General features: G+C 42.9%; 1 protein-coding gene across 1 annotated transcript; it reads left to right on the plus strand.

Annotated features, from left to right (window-relative positions):
* The first annotated feature begins 966 nt into the window (after positions 1–966).
* JPT2 (Jupiter microtubule associated homolog 2) lies at positions 967–21,653 on the plus strand. The gene is made up of 5 exons (XM_082200163.1): positions 967–1,126; positions 16,699–16,847; positions 18,015–18,157; positions 19,095–19,152; positions 21,422–21,653. Exons 1-5 carry the CDS (start codon positions 1,083–1,085, stop codon positions 21,598–21,600), a joined length of 573 nt encoding a protein of 190 aa, XP_082056289.1. The 5' UTR covers positions 967–1,082; the 3' UTR covers positions 21,601–21,653.
* The last annotated feature ends 193 nt before the right edge of the window (positions 21,654–21,846 follow it).

A 21,846-nucleotide genomic window follows, 5' to 3' on the forward strand; every position in this document is an offset into this window, starting at 1 on the left:
TCATTTACACTCCCGCCCCAAGGTAGCAAATGCTGAGAAGCTGACCAGGGCTCTTTAAACCTTAAAGGCCATTGCCGTTTGCTGCCTTCTTCCAGACCAATGAGCGCCGGAGATATATGGAATGGCAGTCTTCTTTGGTGATCATTCGTAGCCAAGTAAGATTGTCTTCCATAAACACGGTTTTAACAATGAGTCCGTAAGTGACTGGAGGCCAATTCTGTACCCACATGTCCTTCCACAGTGGGGACATTTGTTTCCGGACAGGAGTTGATCTCGGTGTGGATTTGCCAAGTGTGCCTTCCTTTTAGCACGTTTCTCCCTTGCGTCCTGAGTTCAAGTGTCTTAAAAACCCATGACACCTTTGGTAAAGGCTGTTCTCCAATTGGAGCACTCACAGGCATGTGTTTCCCAATTGTTGGTGTTAATACTACATTTTTTTAGATTTGCCTCGAGACAGTCTTTACGCCTCTTTTGTTGACCACCAGCATTACACTTTCCATTTTCAAGTTTGGAATAGAATAGTTGCTTTGGAAGAAGATAATCAGGCATCCGCACAACATGACCAGTCCAACGAAGTTGATGTTGAAGAATCATTGCTTCAACACTGGTGATCTTTGCTTCTGGTATTAGTTCTCTCTTCCCAAGTGATGTGTAACAATTTTCAGAGACACCGTTGATTGAATCTTTTGAGGAGTTAGAGATGGTGTTTATAAGTGGTCCATGTTTCACAAGCATATAGTAAGGTGGTAGTACAATAGCTTTGTAAATAAGCATTTTGGTTTCCCTGCGAATGTCCCGGTCCTCAGACACTCTGCACTTCAATTCACTCCGCCCGCGCTTGAGGCATCTCGCCCCTTCTTCCCGCCCCCAACCTTGTATTGCGCTCATTGGGCACAGATCACCGAGTCGTCAGTTGATTGGCTGGCCGTGAGCGGCGGCTCCAACGGCCAATCGGCTTTTAAAGAACCGCCCGGGAGCCCTGCCTGAGGAAATCACAAGCGCGGGGCTCCAGCTCCGCTCGCAGTTGAGGAGCGCGTTGCTTAGCATCCGCTAGGCCGTTGGTCGCCGCCGTTCCCGCCACCATGTTTCAGGGACCCGAGACCGACTCGGGGAAACCCAGCTCGAGGTAAATGTGCTCGTTCCTCTGAGGAAGAGCGGCCTTCGCTTTGTGGGGGCGGGGCGGGGAGGAGACGCCGGACGCCGGGGTCCCTCGCTCCGTTTCCCGCCCTTGTGGCTGAGGGGAGGCTCAGGGGCGGAAGCTGGTGACTTGGCGGAGCCACCTCGCTGCAAACGAGGCGGGGGGGAGAGAACGCCGTTTTTTAAGGGCATGTTGTGGGTTGTAAAAGCAGACCGAGGCGGACGCTTTCGATTCGAATTAAAGCCGTGCGTTTCCAGTTCGGCCTCGCTGCGCTTTGAGAGTGGGGGTGGGGGTGTGGCAATATGCCGGTTCAGGTAGGAGGCCTTCTGGTGCCGTCGGAAACCGGATTTCTTACCTAGCGCTGAGGCTGCATTATTTTGCAGGCATACATGGGAGTAACCCTGATGAAACTGCCTGGCTTGCTTCTGAGTAAAAGACTTCTGTAAGGGGTGTGGCGGAGGTTTGGGGGTTTTTTCGTTTTGTTTTAAAGAGAACAAAAGCTTTTATGGTGCCCGCCCTTTTCACTAGCCTGCTCAAGCAAAATAAAGGAAGGTTATACTTATATTTTTGGGTGGTGTTTTATTTTTAAAAATGTCTTGCCTGTCTCTTTCCCCCAGCAGAAAAACTTAAGGTGACTGACGAAAGTTTTAAATACGGAATCTGAATACACCAAATCAAGGCAACAATGCTGATCCACACATTGTTTGGCAGTCATAAGGATTCTAGTGATAATGTATGGTGCTGTTTCTGAACTCCCCTCTGAAATGGTATACTGTATACGTAGAGGGAAACTTAATGCGTTCGCACCCAAAATGTTGTATTAAACATCCCAAGGCCTGTCTGAGAAAGAAAGTATAGCACTGATGCCTAGATTAGAATTAGCTTTGTTGTGGTTGCAACTGGAGTATTCGTGATAAGGTGTCCTGCCTTTCTTCTGCTTCCTCTGGCCATGCCCGTGTGTGGGTGGAATGAGTAGGTTTTGATTTTGCCTATTCTTGGAGGCTATAAATGGATTTGTCCTTGTCTGGAGCATGTATTGCATATAAATGAAATTGATTCAGGTTACCGGGAGAGAAGAAACCAACTGCACTCAGTTAGACCTCTTACTACTTCCACTGGATCTCATTTTTACCTGTGTCTAGTATAGTAGTCACTTGGATTGCTTTGAATGCTGAACTCCCTTTGTGAATTAACCACCCCATGTGTGTGAGAGAGAAAGTGTTATGCTCATTTGACAATTCATTTATATGTCACATTTATTGTGCAAGAATCACACAGCTTTTATTGGTAGGTCCCTATAATTTCTGACTGTCCTCACCTAAGAGACTTGGGAGTTGCTGAAACCTGGCTGCTGATAGGCTTCTATTCAGTTCATGCAAAATGTTTTCCTAAGAGAAGACTGTTTGACACATAACTCAATATATGATGCAATATGGCCTAGATGATGCCGGATGTACTGACTGCCCTACCCAGGTCTTCCAAATAAATACTAACTCTCTACTACACCACATTGGGTCTTCTCTGAACTTTGTTTGCTTTGTCTGTCCATGTGCATTGCTTTGTATGCAGAACACTTCTGATGCTTATAAGCTGGAAGACTCGAACACTGGTTTCTATAATGGCAGTGGAACTATTGTAGCAGCGATTGTTTTACATGCTAAGGTAACCTTCCCCAGGAATCTAGTCAAGAGTTGTAGTCTAAAACATCTGGTGGGTGCCAGTTAAGGGAAGACTGCTGTAGGGATAGCATTCAATTAGTGGCTCCAGTGTCCAACCCCAAGTACCACCAACTCTATTCATATCAGTAGCTATGCTAGAAGGTACAGAGTTGTGTGTATCTGAAGAAGTAATGCCTTTAGGTATATGATTTGTTGGCATTTAGCGTGTGTGTGTGTGTGTGAGAGAGAGAGAGAGAGAGAGAGAGAGATGGGCTAGTCTACACTTCACAATTATCGTATTTTTCGCCCTATAGGACGTACCGTCCCATAAGGCGCACCTAGTTTTTTTGGGGGGGAAATTATTTTTTCCCCGGGCTGGGGCTTCCCCCGACCCCAGCCCCCAAACAGGCGGAGAGGTCCGCGAAGCCTGGACGCGCTGAGCTCAGCGCGCGCAGGCTTCAGCATGCAGGCAACTCTCCGCAAGCAGCGGGAGCCCAGCGCTGGGCTCCCGCTGCTTGCGGAGAGGTGTGCGAAGCCTGGAGAGCGTGAGAGGTCGGTGCGCACCGACCCCTCTCGCTCTCCAGGCTTCAGCGAAAGCCTGCATTCGCCCCATAGGACGCACACACATTTCCCCTTCATTTTTGGAGGGGGAAAAGTGTGACCTATAGGGCGAAAAATACGATACTTAATCTCAAAGTGGTCCTGATTGATTGCTGCCCTAAACTTCAATGCAGCTGCTTAATCTCCAAAATAAACATTGAATATTTTAATTGTACATGGATTGGCGATTAGAATTGTAAGTACCTATATATTTCTACTATTGCTATGATATGTAACTTCATGGAGGTGGATCAGTCTGTTGAGATTTGAATAACAGACTCATTAGCACTCCTCCTCCTCCTTTTGGAGGTTTAATAATTCATGCCACCCAGTGTTTCAGAATAGATTTTTGCTGTAGGAGGTGGCTGCTGTGCTTAAAGGGCACCAGACCGCACTGTCTGGTATGATTTTTTTCAGGAAGGCTCAGTTGTGACACCAGGCTCTGTTTTCCAGAAGCCAAAACTCACTTTGAAGTCAACATCTCTCTACCTTTAGAGAGTTTTGCTTCTTGCCAGAGACATAAAATATTAATTCTAAAACTGCCTATTAATCTCTGCTTCAACCAACCTAGAGTTCTTGACTTTTCTCATGAAGCAATAACCTTGGAGAAAACCTGGATTCTGTATCTCCTCTCCTCTCCTCCATCCCCATAACTTAGACCAGCATATGTAGACAGACTTTGATAACAATGGATTACTTAAATCAAATCTTGCCACCTGAACACACACTGATTAGAAAGTAGTGTTTCATTTGAGTGACATCATTATTTTGGATATCAGTGATTAATTTTTTTTTTAATTGCCTAGATGCCCTTTTGCACAAGGTGACTCATCAAAATGTAACAATATATGCATACTGAATTAGTGTCAGGAAGAATTTTGAAATTTAGTGGATTTTTTTACATTATCAGAATGCTCAAGGAACTTACTCCTGGTGTTTGCAATACTGTGAGGACATCATGCTTATTGAAAGCACAAGGGATTGGGATTGAATTTTCTGACTCAGAGCTCAGCCCTGGAATACATGAGGTAAGAGATTTAAGAAGAGCCTGCTTGATCAGGGCAGGGGCCGACCAGATGCCTGTGGGAAACTCACAAGCATAATTTGAGCACACAAGAACTCTCCTCTCCTGTGGGTTTCCAGCAACGGGTAATCAAAAGCGTTGCTACCTCCAAGTGTACAAGCAGAGCATAGTCATCATGGCAACTAGCCCTAGATAGTCCTCACCTCCATGAATTTCTCCAATCCTTCAAAGCTATCTAGGTTGATGGCCATCACTGCCTCCTGTGGGAGCAATGGCCGTAGTTTAACTGTTGTGAATCTTCCAACATTAAGCTTCATTAGATGTCCATGAGAAAATCTTGTCTCTATTCACTTTCTACATCTTTGCTTCGTCCAAGTTAACAAATTTGTGGTCCACAAGAGGATCCCTCCCCTTATTCCTCGATGGCTAAGCTTCCTGAGGAGACCTTAGTGAGGTACTGGTTCAGGCACTGGGATCTGCAGAGGCAAATAATTCATTCAACTTCTCCATATCCTCCTTTCACATTCCTTTTACTACCTTGTCATCCAAGGTTCGAACTGTCTTCCTAGATGGTTTCGTGATACCAATTTATTTAAAGAACTCCTTGTTGGTCTTAATATTTTTAGCAGTACGCTCCTCAGAATTTTTTTAAAGCATCCCTTACTTGCACTTTTTTGCTCAAGTTTTGTTCCTTTTTGTTCTCTTCAGAACTGTGTATGCAGTAGCATTTCCAGCTAAAGAGGAACAGTCTGCCACTACCTTCATAGGATATGGCAAAGAAGAAGAAATGGGTTCTATATGCAATAGAATAATCACATCAATAAAACTTCAGATGTAAAAAATAACTAAAATCATCAGTTATTAAAGAGCAGCAGAATTCTTTATTAAAAGTCTATTTAAAATGAAAATATTTCAGCCTGGGAGACAGTATGAAACCTTGTCTCCCCATTGGATGGAACAGCAATCTCTCAGCATCACCTTCTGGGACTGTTCTTCCAAGAATGTAAAGAGCCACTGTAAAACAATATGCCAGTCTTCCCAGCTTCCTCAACAAGATACTGTTTCATCACCAAGGTGACTAAGGCACTTTCCATTCCAAGGAGAAACCTTGTACAGAGTTTGTACAGATATTTCCTAATAGTTACCTGGATCTAAACCTTACTACTTCAGGAGGGAATTCATTGCAGCCTCTTTCCAGGACTGTAGGAACCACCCCCTTTCCTCAAGCAATTTGGGATTTGTGTGTCAACTAGTGTCAAACAGCCTATATTTCTTAAAGGACTTGTGCTCATTGTATGATGCTTTCTTTCTGAATTTGTTTCTGCTTCTTGAAAATATTCATGCAGAATTTGCAATGAAAACCCTCTCTGTTGTGTATACAATGTGTATCTTCAGTCAGGCACACTCATGTTACTGTTGCAATGCTTGAAACTGTGGTGTTGGAACAGTGCCTAAATGTGTAGTTCACTGATCTCAGATATGATACTCACACTTTTAATCAGAGAGCCTTTTGTGGTCCAAAATGCAATCTTCAAGTATTTATTTTCATTTATTTTGTTTTTGCATTTATATTCAACGTTTCCTCCAGGGAGGTTAGGGGGGCGTATTTGGCTCTCCCACTCCCTATTTTATTCTTTCAACAAGCCTGTGAGGCTGAGAGATGGTGATTGACCCAAGGTCCCCTTGTGAACTCAAATCCTAGTGAGGATTTGAACCCTGAGTGATGTCCTAGTCCAACATTCTAAACCAGCCTTCACCAACACGGCCATTTGCTAGCTGGAGCTGATGGGGATTGTTGAAACCAAAGCTAAATTATTGGCACGAGACTGCCAAGCACTGCATTGTCAGTTGAGAAAGTTTGAATTTAGATTGCATGAGTGATTCTGTTTTCTCATTTTGATGAAGAGAGAGGCGATGACCACTGCAGACTTGTTTGCATTGTGGCATGTTGAAAGAAAGCAGCAGTAACTTAGAAGCAAAATGATACAGTGGAACCTCGGGTTGCAGACGTAATCCATGACGGAGACACATCTGCAACCTGCAGTGTTCGTAACCTGCAGCGCCACGTCTGCACACACGCATGACGTGATTTGGTGCTTCTGTGCATGCACAAAGCGCGATTTAGCACTTCTGCGCATGCGGCGAAACCTGGAAGTAACCCTTTCCGGTACTTCCAGGTTTCCCGCGGTCCACAACCTGAAAACACTTAACCCGAAGCGTTTGTAACCCAAGGTACCACTGTATTCTTAGTTTATTCCTCCCCACCCGCACCCAACCCTTTATTCAGGCACTCCGATTGCACAGGAAATTCTCTTCCATGACTTTTGGAGAGAAAAGGTTTTATGGTCTGGAATGCCGTATAGCTGTGTCTCAAAATCTGAACACAGTCTTGTCTCCTTCCTGGCAAATGATACAAGAAACATCTTTTCCCTCACCACCTTCATTGAATTAGTCTATCAACTTCCATTGTATTGTGAAATTGCTTCAAGAGTGCAAATGTTTGCATAGATATTGACTATTTGTATGGAACCAGCTTGATACTTCAGTCATCAATAGAGGGTCAAAACTTGTAGTTTTGTTGTGCATGTATTGTACTGAGTGTCTGTCCTAGCTACCTCTTATCTGGTCGTTTACAATGCATTATTTAATTTCATTTGCATTCCGTTCCCTGCAAACCTTGGCCTTGTTCTGGAATGTTTCTTTCCACAGAAAGCTGAATAACAGATTGCAACAGTCTTAACAATATGTGTATATGCTGATGTGCTAGTCACGAAGCCTATAAAAGGGTGTGGACAAGTTTGTAAGCAATAAATGCATGCACTCTTGTTCAGTTTGAATTTGGGTGTGGTAATGACCTCACCCAACAATGGGAAAATATCCACCAAGAAGCATCAAGCCAAACTTCTTATTGGTGCCTGATATGCTTTGCACAGACCTAGTTTGGGATTCCCCCCCCTTTTTTTTGTCGAGAAGTATGTACAGTTATAAATTATTTGCCCTCTTTAAACTTATCCTGACCATCATATTCTTTATGCATTTAAGCTAGGGGTAATAATAATAATAATAATAATTTATTATTTATACCCCGCCCATCTGGCTGGGCCTCCCCAGCCACTCTGGGCGGCTTCCATAAAAACCAAAAATACAATAAAATATCACACGTTAAAAACTTCCCTGAACAGGGCTGCCTTAAGATGTCTCCTGAATGTCAGGTAGTTGTTTATCGCCTTGACATCTGCTGGAAGGGTGTTCCACAGGGCGGGCGCCACTACCGAGAAGGCCCTCTGCCTGGTTCCCTGTAGCTTTGCTTCTCGCAGTGAGGGAACCGCCAGAAGGCCCTCGGCGCTGGACCTCAGCGTCCGGGCAGACTGATGGGGGTGGAGACGCTCCTTCAGGTATACTGGACCGAGGCCGTTTAGGGCTTTAAAGGTCAGCACCAACACTTTGAATTGTGCTCGGAAACGTACTGGGAGCCAATGCAGGTCTTTCTTTTTTTTTTTTTTTTTTTTGCATTTTTAAAAGATTTTATTAGTCTTTCCATATATATACATTAAATCCGTGTTTCATACATCTCATACTTTTGGACTTCCTTCAACGTCCTTGACATTCATTCGTATTTCTCTCTTTATAGCGCATTCCATTCTTTCGTACTGCCATTAATACCATCTTTCAAACATTGTTTTCCATAAGCAATACTTCTTGGTGTTTTACAGTGCCTCTTTAAATCCTACTAGCGTTGTATTTACTAAACATTTGTTCTCCAGATAGTCCGCAAATTTTCCCCAGTCATCTATAAATTTTTGATCCTTCATATATCTAATTTTCCCTGTTAATTTATCTAACTCCGCATATTCCGTTAATTTTAATCTCCACTCTGTTATCGTTGGGCCTTCTTCCTGCTTCCACTTCTGCGCCACCACGATTCTAGCAGCTGTTACCGCATACTGGAAGATTTTACAATCCTTTCTTTTAATGTCTTTTCCCACCATACCTAATAGAAAAGCTTCGGGTTTCTTTACAAATGTGTAGCTTAATATCTTTTTGATTTCATTGTAGACTTCGTCCCAGAAGCTTTTAACCTTCCCACATTCCCACCATTGGTGATAGAACGTCCCTTCTTTTTGTCTGCATTTCCAACATTTGTTATCTGTTTTATACATCTTGGCTAGTTTAACGGGTGTTATATACCACCTATATAACATTTTTAACATATTCTCCCTTAGCAGTACACATGCTGTAAATTTTATATTCACTCTCCACAATTTTTCCCAATTCTCCAATTGAATATCATATCCAAGGTCCTTTGCCCATTGAGTCATCACTTTTTTAACTTTCTCATCTTTCATGTTCCATTCTAACAGTATTTTATACATACTTGACAGATTTTTCCGATCACAGTTTATTATCTCTCTCTGAAATTTCGATGTCTTTTCATCATATCCCCTCTCTTTCACTTCTTTTTTAAATATTTCATTTATCTGATAGTAACTCAGCCAATCGTATGTATATCTTTTTACCTGGTCATATGGTTTAATTTTCCACTTCCCTCCTTCCTTCAATACCATTTCTTCGTACCTACCCCATTTTTTCCCCATATTGACTTTCTTTACACTTATCAACTCCACTGGTGATAACCAGTGTGGGGTTTTTGGTTCCAGTATGTTCTTATATCTATTCCAAACTTCTATCAAAGGTCCCTTAAAGATATGGCTGCAAAATCCCTTATGTACTTTTATCTTATCTCTCCACAAATAGGCATGCCATCCAAATTTGTTCTTATAACCTTCTAAATCCAATAACTCTGTATCCTCCAACTTTATCCACTCTTTAATCCAACAAAGGCATGCCGCCTCGTAGTACAGTCTCATGTCTGGTAGGGCGAAGCCCCCTCTTTCAGTAATATCTGTTAATATCTTAAACTTAATTCTGGGCTTCTTTCCTTCCCAGACAAATCTAGAAATCACCCTTTGCCATTCTTTAAAGTTTTTTGTGCCCTTTATTATCGGAATTGTTTGGAATAGAAAGAGCATTTTGGGGAGTACCATCATTTTGACCATGGATATTCTACCCCAGAATGATAATTTCATCCTTGCCCAAATCTCCAGATTTTTCTTAATTTCATTCCACACCGGGATGTAATTATTTTGGTATAAGTCAATATTCTTATTGGTAAGCCAGAGTCCTAAATATTTAACCTTTTTGACTACTTCAATTCCTGTTTGTTCCTGTAGTAATTCTATCTTATCTTGGTCTAGGTTTTTAACAATCATCTTTGTCTTATTCTTATTTAATTTAAATCCAGCTAACTTCCCAAATTCCTCCATCTCCTCCAGAATTCCCTTTAAGCTGTCTATAGGATCTTCTACCGTTAATACCACGTCATCAGCATATGCTTTAACTTTGTATTCGTTTGAACCTAATGATATTCCCTTAATTTGTTTGTTTTGCCTTATTGCGTTTAACAGAACCTCCAACACCACTATAAAGAGCAGCGGCGAAAGCGGGCATCCCTGTCTTGTCCCTTTAGATATTTTTATATCTTCTGTTATGGCATTGTTTATTATCAACTTCGCTTTCTGTTCTGTATATATTGCTTTTATCCCATTCCAGAATTCTTGACCCACTTCCATAATTTCTAAATTTCTCAACATGAAGTCCCAGGTGACATTATCGAAGGCTTTCTCCGCGTCAATAAAAATCAGGCTAGCTGGCTTATCAATTCTGTCCGATAAATATTCTATTATATTAATTATGCCTCTTGTGTTATTTTTTATTTGCCTTCCTGGTAGAAAGCCCGCTTGGTCCTCATGGATTATCTTCACTAATATCTTTTTAAACCTTTTTGCTAGAATTCCCGCAAAGATCTTATAATCTGTATTTAATAAGGAAATGGGTCTATAATTTTTTACTTGGGTTGGGTCTGTATCTTGTTTTAGAATTATTGTGATAAATGCCTCCTTCCAGGTACTTGGGATCTCTTTTTCCTTTAGGGTCTTATTCATCACCTCAACTAACGGAGCCGTCAATATATCTTTCATTTCTTTATAGTAGCTCGCAGTGAACCCATCTGGGCCCGGAGCTTTTCCTCTTTTCAGTTCCTTTATCACTTCCTCTACTTCATCTCTGGAGATGGGGGCATTTAACATTTCTCTTTGCTCTGTCGAAATCTTCCTTACCATTTTCTCTTTTAAATATCTCTCTATTTTCCTATTATTGTTTCTATCCTTATTCCTGTATAGTTGCTCGTAAAACTCCACGAATCCTCTTCTAATCCCTTTTGGTTCAGTTATCTCTTCTCCGTTTATTTGTATTTTATTTATTGTGTTTTGTTCCTTTCTCTTTTTGACTTGCCACGCAAGCCATTTTCCTGGCTTATTAGCGAACTCAAAATTTCTCTGTCTTAATCTTTTAATATTCCACTCAACCTCCTTATTTATCAACATTGCAAATTGGGTTTGGAGGGATTTTATTTCCTGCAATAGCCTTTCATTATTTGGTTTTTTAATTAGTTTTTGTTCACAATCCATAATCTGTCTCAAAATCTCCTTAGTTCTTTTTTCTTTATTATTTCTTTTCCATACATTTTGTTGGATGAACAGGCCCTTCATAACTGCCTTGCTCGCGTCCCATACCACGTTTATTTTAACCCCTTTGTCTAGGTTATCTGAGAAGTACTCCAATAGTTTCGTCCGAATCTTTTCCACAAATTTTTGATCATCCCATAGGTTATCATTTAGTCTCCATCTGAAAGTTCGTCTTTCAACCCCCTTCATCTCCATTATAATGGGGTTATGGTCGGAGATAATTTTGGCCTGTATTTCAATTTTTGTAGTTCTTACTGTTAGTTCGTTTGATATCCAAATTTGGTCTAGTCTTGACAGCGATTGATTCGATCCTGAATAAAATGTAAATTGTTTCTCCAGGGGGTGTCTCAATCTCCATATATCTACCAAGTTATAGTTCTTCACCATTTCAAAAAATGTCTTGGGTAGTTTCCCTCCTTCTGTCTTAGTTTTCCTTAATCTATCTATTTCTGTTGAGACCACCCCGTTCATATCTCCCATTATTATGATTTTTTGGTCCATATAATCAAATAATCTCTCTTCCAATGATCTGAAAAATTCTGTTTTATTGCCATTTGGTGCGTAAACTCCCACTATTATCATCATTTCCCCTTGCCATTTAATACGGACTGCGATCATTCTCCCTTCCTCATCCTTAAATAGTTGGTGTGTTTCAATGTTATTTTTAATATATAGTACTACTCCTCTTTTTTTCTTTTTATCGGAAGAGATAAACTCATTTCCTAACCTCTTATTAATAAGGACTTTCTTATGTTTACTGGCCACGTGGGTTTCTTGAAGACATATGATATCTAAATTTTTCTTTTTTAGAATGCGTTCAATTCCATTGCGTTTTTTCTTATCATTCATTCCATTGACATTCCAGTTCCATAGTTTAAGAGACATATTATTTTAAGTGCTACTCTGAGTTAGATGTTACTCTGTAACCTTTCTGTTTCCTCTCCTTCTTCCTCCTCTTCTTCTTCTTCTAATTCTCCTCTGCTTTGTTCTTCCTCTTCACCTAATTCTAAATCCTCCCTCAGTCTAGGTCGACCTTCTGCACCCTTCTCCTCTTCCTCTCCCGCTTGGAGCTCTTTATATCTTCTTGTGAATTTTCCTATTTCTTCGGGACTAGTCAATCTTCTTTTAACACCTTTATAGAAGAAAGAGACCCCTTCCGGGAATTCCCATCGGAAGTCAATTCTATTCTTTTTAAGTAGTTGCACTAGTGGTTTATACGATTCCCTCCGTTTTAACAGCCTTATGGGGATGTCTTTAAATATGATAATATAATGCCCATCAATGTATAATCTTTTTTCCCTATTTCTTTGCAAAACCAAATTTCTCATCTCTCTGTCTTTGAATGTAACTAGACAATCCCCTGGATATTTCCTGGCTTTATTTGTTTTGATTTTCATTCTATACGCATTTATAATTGTCCTTGCCACATCTTCCTCTTCCACTTCCATCCACTGTGCTATTTCCTTCACTAATCTTTCTTTTATATTCTCGTTTTGTACTTCTGGGATTTGTCTCAATCTTAAGTTAATCTCCCTCTGTTTTAGATCATTCATTGCGATGGAATCTTTAATTTCTTCCTGTATTTTGTTTAACTCTACTATCTCATTTCTCATTCTTTCTTCTTCTCGCTTCATTTCTTTCATTTCCTGCTTTGTCTTTTTTAGTCCCTCATCCACTCTTTTTGAGACCTCTTTAATCTGTCCTTTTAGCTCACTTACTGTCTCTTCAATCTTTTTGTCCATTTTTCCGATTTTATTGTCCACCTGTTCCAATTTAGTTTCCAGATTTTTTTCGCTTTGTTTTATTTCTGCGAACATCCTCAATATTTCTGTCCTAAATTCTGTTTCTTGTTTTGAAGCTCTCCTATCAGTTGGGGTACCTCCCTCTGCCCCTTTCTTCTGCGTATGTGACATTGTCCTTAAGCTTGGGAGTTCCTTTTATGCCGAAAAAATATATATAGATGTATTCCTTATAGTTAAACTATTCAGCTTTCAATTAACCCCCAAGAGGTCTTAGTCCCTCGGGGTAGTATAAACCTTCTTATATTTAACCACTTGGAATAGCCACTTGAAATAACAGAGTCTGTTTCCCCCCAAAAAATAAAAGGAAGACTATCCCTCCCCTCCAGAGGTTTTAAAGAGGTTAATTGGGTCCACCAACCAGAGTCTGATTACACTCTTCCTGCCTCAATTCAGACTCCTCCACCCACTCTTTAACAACCACTTTAGCAACCACTTAACCTATGAGAGTCTGAGTCTCCAGATAATCTTTTCCAAAATTTAGGTGCAATGCTTAATTCAGTCCAGCAGGAGGAGTCGGTTCTTAAGCAGAGTTCTTAAGTGTATAGAGAGTTAGTCAATTAGTCAATTAGTCTATCCTGTTTGTGGTTTCACGCTGTTCACACTGTTCTTCCCCCGTTCCTTCCTCTTTCCGTGACCCAAATATTGAGTCCAAAAGAAGATAAAAAAAGCGTAACAAACGTAGCAGATAAAGAAAGCCCCCAAACAGCGATACAGTAGCAAAGTGATTCCGAATGTCCAGAGAGTAGTCTTCCCCACCCCCGGAGTTTTCTTATAAGCCACTTAGCGTAACGTCTCACAGGAGTCTTAGTAAAAGTCCTCTTAACCGAAATCTCCTTTTGTCTTTTTTTTTTTGTATAGTTTGCTCTTTGTAGTTCTGTGTCTCCGTTGCCGTGACGACTGAGTTTTTTCTAGTACCGCATTTCTCTGCCCTCCCTCGGTTGTTTTCCCTTTCCCCTCTACAGCAGGAGAGGGTCTAATTTCAAAGTGAGTCCATGGGGGAGGGACGGACAATATAACCACTAGCGGTAACTTACTTTCTCCTTCGGCTCTGCAAACCACACTGCGTCTTTCCCGCTGAAGACAAGCTGACGCTGAACTCGGCTGTTTCTCTTTCTTCTCAGATACTTCCTTACGCTTTCCCCTTTACAGTTTCCAGCACTCCTTCTGCGTATCTGAGTTTCTTTGTATCGAGAGCAAGGCGCTTAGCCTGCAGGCTCGAGGCTTCGCTAATTCGCCGCTGTAATGGCTGCCCGGATTGCCGTCTCTTGTTCCGTCGCTCTCTTCGCCTTTATACAAAGGCTACCTGGCGACCAGACGAGTGACACCTTCGCACTGCTGGGCACCAAGACCTCCGGATACCCTCCAGAGGGTTAGCGGGAGTTTTGTCGCCCTCAAAAACTCCCAAATCGGCCGAAAAGCTAGAGCTCTCTCCGGAGAGACAAACCCTCGCCTGCAACCGGATCCGCGCCCGCCGGAAGTCTCGCCAATGCAGGTCTTTCAAGACCGGTGTTATATGGTCTCGGCGGCCGCTCCCAGTCACCAGTCTAGCTGCCGCATTCTGGATTAGTTGTAGTTTCCGAGTCACCTTCAAAGGTAGCCCCACGTAGAGTGCATTGCAGTAGTCCAAGCGGGAGATAACCAGAGCATGCACCACTCTGGCGAGACAGTCCGCAGGCAGATAGGGTCTCAGCCTACGTACCAGATGGAGCTGGTAAACAGCTGCCCTGGACACAGATTTGACCTGTGCCTCCATGGACAGCTGTGAGTCCAAAATGACTCCCAGGCTGCGCACCTGGTCCTTCAGGGGCACAGTTACCCCATTCAGGACCAGGGAATCCTCCACACCTGCCCGCCTCCTGTCCCCCCAAAACAGTACTTCTGTCTTGTCAGGATTCAACCTCAATCTGTTAGCCGCCACCCATCCTCCAACCGCCTCCAGACACTCACACAGGACCTTCACCGCCTTCACTGGTTCTGATTTAAAAGAGAGGTAGAGCTGGGTATCATCCGCATACTGATGAACACCCAGCCCAAACCTCCTGATGATCTCTCCCAGCGGCCGCATGTAGATGTTGAAAAGCATGGGGGAGAGGACAGAACCCTGAGGCACCCCACAAGTGAGAGCCCAGGGGTCTGAACACTCATCCCCCACCACCACTTTCTGAACACGGCCTAGGAGGAAGGAGCGGAACCACTGTATAACAGTGCCCCCAGCTCCCAGCCCCCCAAGACGGTCCAGAAGGATGCTATGGTCGATGGTATCGAACGCCGCTGAGAGATCCAGCAGAACTAGGAAACAGCTCTCACCTTTGTCCCTAGCCCGCCGGAGATCATCAACCAGTGCGACCAAGGCAGTTTCAGTCCCATGATGAGGCCTGAATCCCGACTGGAAGGGATCCAAATGGTCCGCTTCTTCCAGGCGTGCCTGGAGTTGTTCGGCAACCGCTCGCTCAATCACCTTGCCCAAGAATGGAAGATTTGAGACTGGGCGATAATTGGCCATCGTGGCCGCATCTAAAGATGGTTTTTTAAGAAGCGGTTTAATAACCGCCTCTTTCAGCGGGTCTGGGAAGGCTCCCTCACGGAGGGAAGCATTCACCACCCCACGAAGCCCATCGCCCAGTCCTTCCCGGCTAGCTTTTATAAGCCAGGATGGGCAAGGATCCAGGAGACAGGTGGTTGGTTTCACTCGTCCAAGCAGCCTGTCCACATCCTCGGAGGTAACAGATTGGAATTGATCCCACTCAACTTGACTAGACAGAACTCTTGCACTCTCCCGCCCCGGCCCTGCTCCCACGGTGGAGTCTACTTCTTCCCGAATCTGAGCGATTTTATCTGCAAAGAACTTTGCGAAATCATTGCAGGAGAACATGTGGCCCGTACTGGGCCCCGATGTTGCAGGTGGTTCCGCTAAATTGTGAACCACCTGAAAAAGTCTCCTGCTGCTGTTTTCTGCAGATGCAATAGAGGCGGTGAAGAAATTCTTCTTCGCCGTCGCTATCGCCACTTGGTAGGCTCGACGTTGAGCTCTAACCTGTGTCCGGTCAGATTCGGAATGAGTTATCCGCCACCGGCGCTCTAGCCGTCTCAACGATTGTTTCATTGCCCTCAGATCCGTGGAAAACCACGGGGCTGTCCGGGCTCCATGCAATCGGAGAGGGCGCTTCGGAGCCAAACAGTCAATAGCCCTGGTTAACTCCACATTCCAGCGGGCCACCAGGGAATCAGCTGAAAGGCCATCAACATGGGATAAAGCATCCCCTACCACTCTCTGGAAACCATTTGGATCCATTAAGTGGCGGGGGCGGACCATCCGAATTGGTCCCACCTCCCTGCAGAGGGGATGGGTCGCAGAGAAGTCCAGTAGGCAACCTAAGGCCCATGGGCCACAAGCAACCCATGGGGGTTGTTTAAGTGGCCCACAAGCCGAGCCGCCTGCTCAGTGAGTCCCCACGTGCTGCACTAAACCGGTGCAGCGCGGCATGGGGACTTGCTTCCGTGGCGCTGGAAATTGCGTCTGCGCAGGTGCCGGGAATTGTGTATGCTCAGGCGCCGGAAATTGCGCAGGCACTCACAATCCAGCCCACCGAGGGATCTCTGCTGGAGTGAACCGGCCCAGGCGAGGTAAACCTTGCAGACCCCTAATTTAAGCAAAGGTTAACTTTGTAGAGACGAAGTTAATAGAATCTGTAGGCTGACTGTATGCAACATTTGAACCATTAAGCTTTCTGCTTCCTACTAACAGAGAGTTATTTCCTTCCCCTCTCTCATAACCTTTGGATAAATCTCTCCATAGACTTGTCTGGTTGCACATTGCCTGTTTTCACTTATATAATTCAGACTGGACGCTATCTGTGCTCGTGGCTGACTATCATTTATTTTCTGTAAACAGGGTCCTGCAACCTCCCGGAGGAAGCTCCAGCAATCTCTTTGGAAGCCCAGAAGAAGTAAACTCCTCTTTCAGGCCACACAGAATGACATCTAACATATTTGGAGGAGCTGAAGAAATTCCAAACGTTTCAAAGAGAACAAACCCTCCAGGTGAGAGTCATCTTCCTGAGAAACTATGTAAGGGAGTGGCAGGTTTGGCTTTGCCTGCGAATACATAACCTATACTTTGTCCTTCTCTATTCTAGCAGAGTTTTACCATATTGTATCGCCATTGAAAGCCTCTGTATGTTTCAGACTATCCTTGTTAATCAAAGACGTGCTTAGGTTGTGTTCAGCCAATATTTTGCATGCAAGAGATGAATTGCACTGCTTTGCTAACTGATGTAATTCAGCGTAACAAACAGATGTTTTATCAGTTTGCACAATCTTGCCGTATAGATTGCATCTTACAAATGTAGATTGCAAGTGTGTGCTTTGGCAGAGGGGGACCAAACCAGTAATTCAACCCTGGAAAGGCTGCATAATAAAACTTGATGAAAATGATCATTTAAATATGGTGGCAACAGATTGCAGTGCATACCACCCTCATCCAAATACCACTGTTGTGCCGAGGATGTGGTAAGATATGGTGTTTGATCTCATACCTCCTAGGCTGGCTGATATTAAAAGTGCAGGTTTATAATTGATATTGGACTTCTAAACGTTGAGGTGTGTGGGATGTAGGACTCAAGCTTTCTGTTTATGGTAGTAACATATCAACTTTCAGCTGTGGTATTTAGACAGTGCTGCATTAAATAGTGGCTTAGGCAAAAGCAGTTCTTGGCACTCTCCCAGTGAACAAAGAGGTTTTTAATAAATTGTATAAAGCAATTTGAACAATGGGCTTCAGTTTTAGAGCATGAAGGTGAGTCAAAATATTTCTAGAATCTTGTCCATGCATGTTCATTTCCACACTGCTGGCGTCTGCATCCACTTGCAAACACTGTTGCAGCATATAGCTGTTCTTATTGCAGTATTGTGTCACATTGGAAATCAAGTGGAATAAACGTTCCTGGAATGATCCCATGCATAACAAATGCTAGTCAGTGCTAGCTGGGCAGCTTGTCTAGCAGTGGAACCTTTTACACATTACACATCTTCAGAATAGTTTTGGTTGATTCCCAGCCTATTAGGTTAAAAGTCAGTGCACATTGTACAGGGAATTAAAAATACAAACAATGCTGATAATGGGCTGACTCCTGGAGCTTATCATGAGCTACCTGGAAGAATCTGAAGGAGAAGTTCTTAGTAACTTCCATTAGTGCTGCTGTCTTGCAGGTGGGAAGGACAGTGGAATATTTGAGGACCATAAACCTAATCCTTCTCGTCATCTTACAAATCCACCTGGTGGAAAAACAAGCAATATTTTTGGGTCTCCACAGCCTGTCGACATTGTCAAAGCTCACCCAAACAAACCCAAGGTATTGTAGATTTTGCCCATTTCCTTTTCCTTTTTTCTTTTTAGTGAAGCCACAGGAGAACTCAGATCAGATCTTAGGAAGAATGATCTGTGTAAATGAAGCAGCCATGCATTCATTTGTATAATTGAGGTTGCTGAATCTGGGGGCCCTTGGTATGGAATTGAGAAGCTTTTGATTCATTCCATTCATTCCTGATCATGCTGACCCAGCCTTCTGTCTACTGTAAAGTGTTGAATTAGATTGCACATCTATCTAGTAGAAATGTTGGCCACTGTGAGATAAGGATGCTGGACTAGATCGGCCAGTGGCCTGCTCTAGCAGTCTCTTAAGTTCTTATAATAAGCAGAATCCCTTCTGCCTCATGTGTGGAAAACAACCCTGCAGAAATGCTAGCTACTGTTAGTTTCTGTTTGACACTGTGCAGCTGCTTAGACTCTGTTTACATTCCAGAGACATTCCAGGCTGTTTGAAGTCTCACGGAAGACAGGAGACGGATGTGACGTTACTGGTTTCCTGTTCCTTTGTTTAGTTCAGTTGCTCTCTGCCTTTCACAGAGAGAGGATGTGTTTTCTGTCTGCAAAGTAAGAAATAAAGTATAGCGATGTAGCCATAAATCTCATCACTTCTGCGTGCTGCTTTGATTCTCTGCTGAATGGGAATGTGCCTGGAGCCTCATCAAAGGCTCAGGTCGTTAATCACATCACAGGGCATTTCCGAAGGACTCGGCCGGAGAAAGATGAGCTTTACCAGCTCGGTCGAACGCAGATTCCAACAGCTACGTGCTAGAAGTTCTGCCCTTCAAAAAAGAGAGTGGTAGCAGAAATTGGTTGCCTTTCTTGCTTGAAGGAAGCCTAAGCAATCCTAGAGTTGCTTTTTTTTAAAGGGGCAATACATTCCCACAGAACTTAGTTTTTTAAAAGTGTTTTTCCCCTTACAGGATCATGCTGTTATCCTGAATGACAGAGGGGATGTGCCACAAGAACTAAAACCCAAAGGTAAGTGGAACACGTTTTCTGGGAAGCAGAAGATTTCCAAAGCGTTGGTTGTATTTTAAAACTAGTATGAAATCAAAACAGAATGAAAAGCTAAGAGTAGAATGAAAAACATTTTTATACATATAAAAGTCAGGTGTAACACATCCGATCCACTGAAAGATGCCAAAAATATCTAAAACTCTCCAGACTAAGGGACAAAAGCCAGGGTATAAAGAAACATTCTTATCTGGTGCCTGAAAGTAAATAGTGATAGTGTCAGGCTGTAGGTCACTTTGGGACACTTCTCTGTGTGTCAAAAGTAACAAATAATAATAATAGTGTGTGCAAGCAAGACTTCTGTGGCTGATCTTGAGGCCCCAGAAAACTCGTAATTGTAGGCATTCTGTCAACTGCAGATGCCTAATACAGCTTGTGGGTCGCTATAGAGAGACAGAATCTAGACAAACATCGAGGAACCTAACCTATCTTTTCAGTATATGTGGGATGAATAAAATTCCCGGGAGGCTTGTTAAAATGAGATTTATCAGAATCCACAAAAAAAACACTTTTAGGTTGAAGAGGGTTTTTTATTTTCCAAAGAAACCAATCTTTGGTATGTTAACTTTCTAATGGAAAAATGACTTGGTCAGCTGCTGGCTCTGTCAGCAGCTCCTTAGATGCTAGTTACCAACAGTTACAGCATTCAGTGTCATAAGTAGAAAAGCAAGAAGCTCTTTGGAATGAACTAAGAGTCCTTTAAATGCTTCAGCAAAATAGTCAAAGATTCTTCAGAAATCTTCAGCTTTACAACAGCTTGAATTTGAGCTGAAATATTACTGAGAATTTTTTATTTCTGTCACAAGAAATTGAATATGAAAATGCACCTCTGACTGCAATTTTTTAATATATGGATGTGAGAGTGAAATGGATTTGAAGTGGGTTTGCTTGGCTTATTTTGTGTGTGTGTACAGTACAACCTCAGCTACCACTGCCCCTACTTGCGAGCAATCCAACTCGTAACCGCAGCAAACCTGGAAGTAAATACTGGGTTTGCTGCAATTCGTGCACATGCAGAAGCAGCTGCCGCTGTCTGCACATGCGCAGAACGGCACTGTCGCTGAATGCGCACACACAGAACAGCACTTCTCCCAGCGACCCAGATCGACTCACGAATGGACCTTTAGAACGGATTCCGTACGTGAGTAGAGATTCCACTGTACCTGTAAAGAGTTACAATTTGAAGAGATCCCTGCATCTGAATTCCCTTTAAAAAAAACCTGTATCTTCTAAATTTTATAAAAAGCATTCAGTGCATCTTCTAAAAGTACAGAATAGATTCTCCACAATTCAGTCTTCCTATAACTATATGAGAATATTCTGGAATGGGTTGCTATTCTGCTGGATGCCAGAGCTAAGCCTGAGACAAATAATATGTATCTGATCTGAGCTATCTACCAGTGTGTATTACCATCTCCTAAGCTAGTTGCCTGAGATTACTTCTACTTACTTGCTGATTATTATACAGTCGGTAGCACTAACCTTGTGCTAAGTCATTCCCTCTGCCATGAATTCATGGCTTAAGCTATACTTTCTCTTGGATATGGCTTACCACTAAGAAGTAGATGAGCATAGTTCTTGATGAGCTGCACAGGGCTTGGAGACCACTCTGTAGGTGACAGATTGTTCACCTGTTGTTTCTATAGGCTTTCCAGGATGGATGAGTCAAGGGCAGTATCCAATTTTTATTTGAAGAACTGTTTTTTTCTGGGGGTTTGTTTGTTTGTTATATTCAATGTTTGACACAGCTATTATTATTCCAGATCAGTAAACCTAAATGAAAAGACTTGTGGAGAGAGGAATATAAGCCACAAGTATTTAGTGTGTGCCTATCTGCAGTTGTGACTGTATCTGTTCCTTAAAGGCCTGGGAATGGTCTGCACACACTTTCATAATACTTTCTTCGTGTCCCCATTATAGTGGCCTGCTTGGTGGGCTGATTAAATACGTTTTAAAGGAGTGTGTGTGCGTGCAAGTGTTCAGTACTGGGTGCCCTTCCGTGCTCCTTGTAAAGCTTTTTTAGCAAAGTATTCTTGGGGAGCAGCATTTCACAATGCTTCCGCAGCACACATGACATAACTATCACCTTGTTAACATGGAAATGAAGTGCTAACTGGGGGCTGAACAAAGTGCAGCTGGGTAAAATACATGTAATGCAAGCTATAATTGTCATAAGACTGGGTGAATATTCTGGCATGGCCACCTGGCAACATATCTTAATTTACAATTACAGAAGACCAAAGACCACAGGTGGAAGATACAAGTGAAAAGAGAGAGCCACAGAAGAAGGAGAGCACCAAAGAGCCTGGACCCAAAATGGATGATCATGAGCCCAGGCTGGGGCCACGGCCACGATCACACAACAAAGTCCTCAACCCTCCTGGGGGCAAATCCAGCATTGCCTTCTATTAAGGAAAGTGTTCTCTTCTCTTCCCCCTCCCCACAATGGAGTCAGCACAGAAACAGTTTTCAAGGTTTGAACCAGAAATTTAGCCTCCTGCTGCTTGAAGAAAGAGCCACTTAGTGGTTTGGCATATTCAGTATGTGGCAGAAGTTAGCTTGAGATTCTCTGGCTTTTAAAGTTGCAGAACAGACTTCTGAGAGTACCCTGATCTCATGCACTTCTGAGGCAGAATATAGCTTTCTTGATGCACAGAT

Source organism: Podarcis vaucheri (genome assembly GCF_965113315.1).
Source record: "Podarcis vaucheri genome assembly, chromosome: 14".
Taxonomy (NCBI): Eukaryota; Metazoa; Chordata; class Lepidosauria; order Squamata; family Lacertidae; genus Podarcis; species Podarcis vaucheri.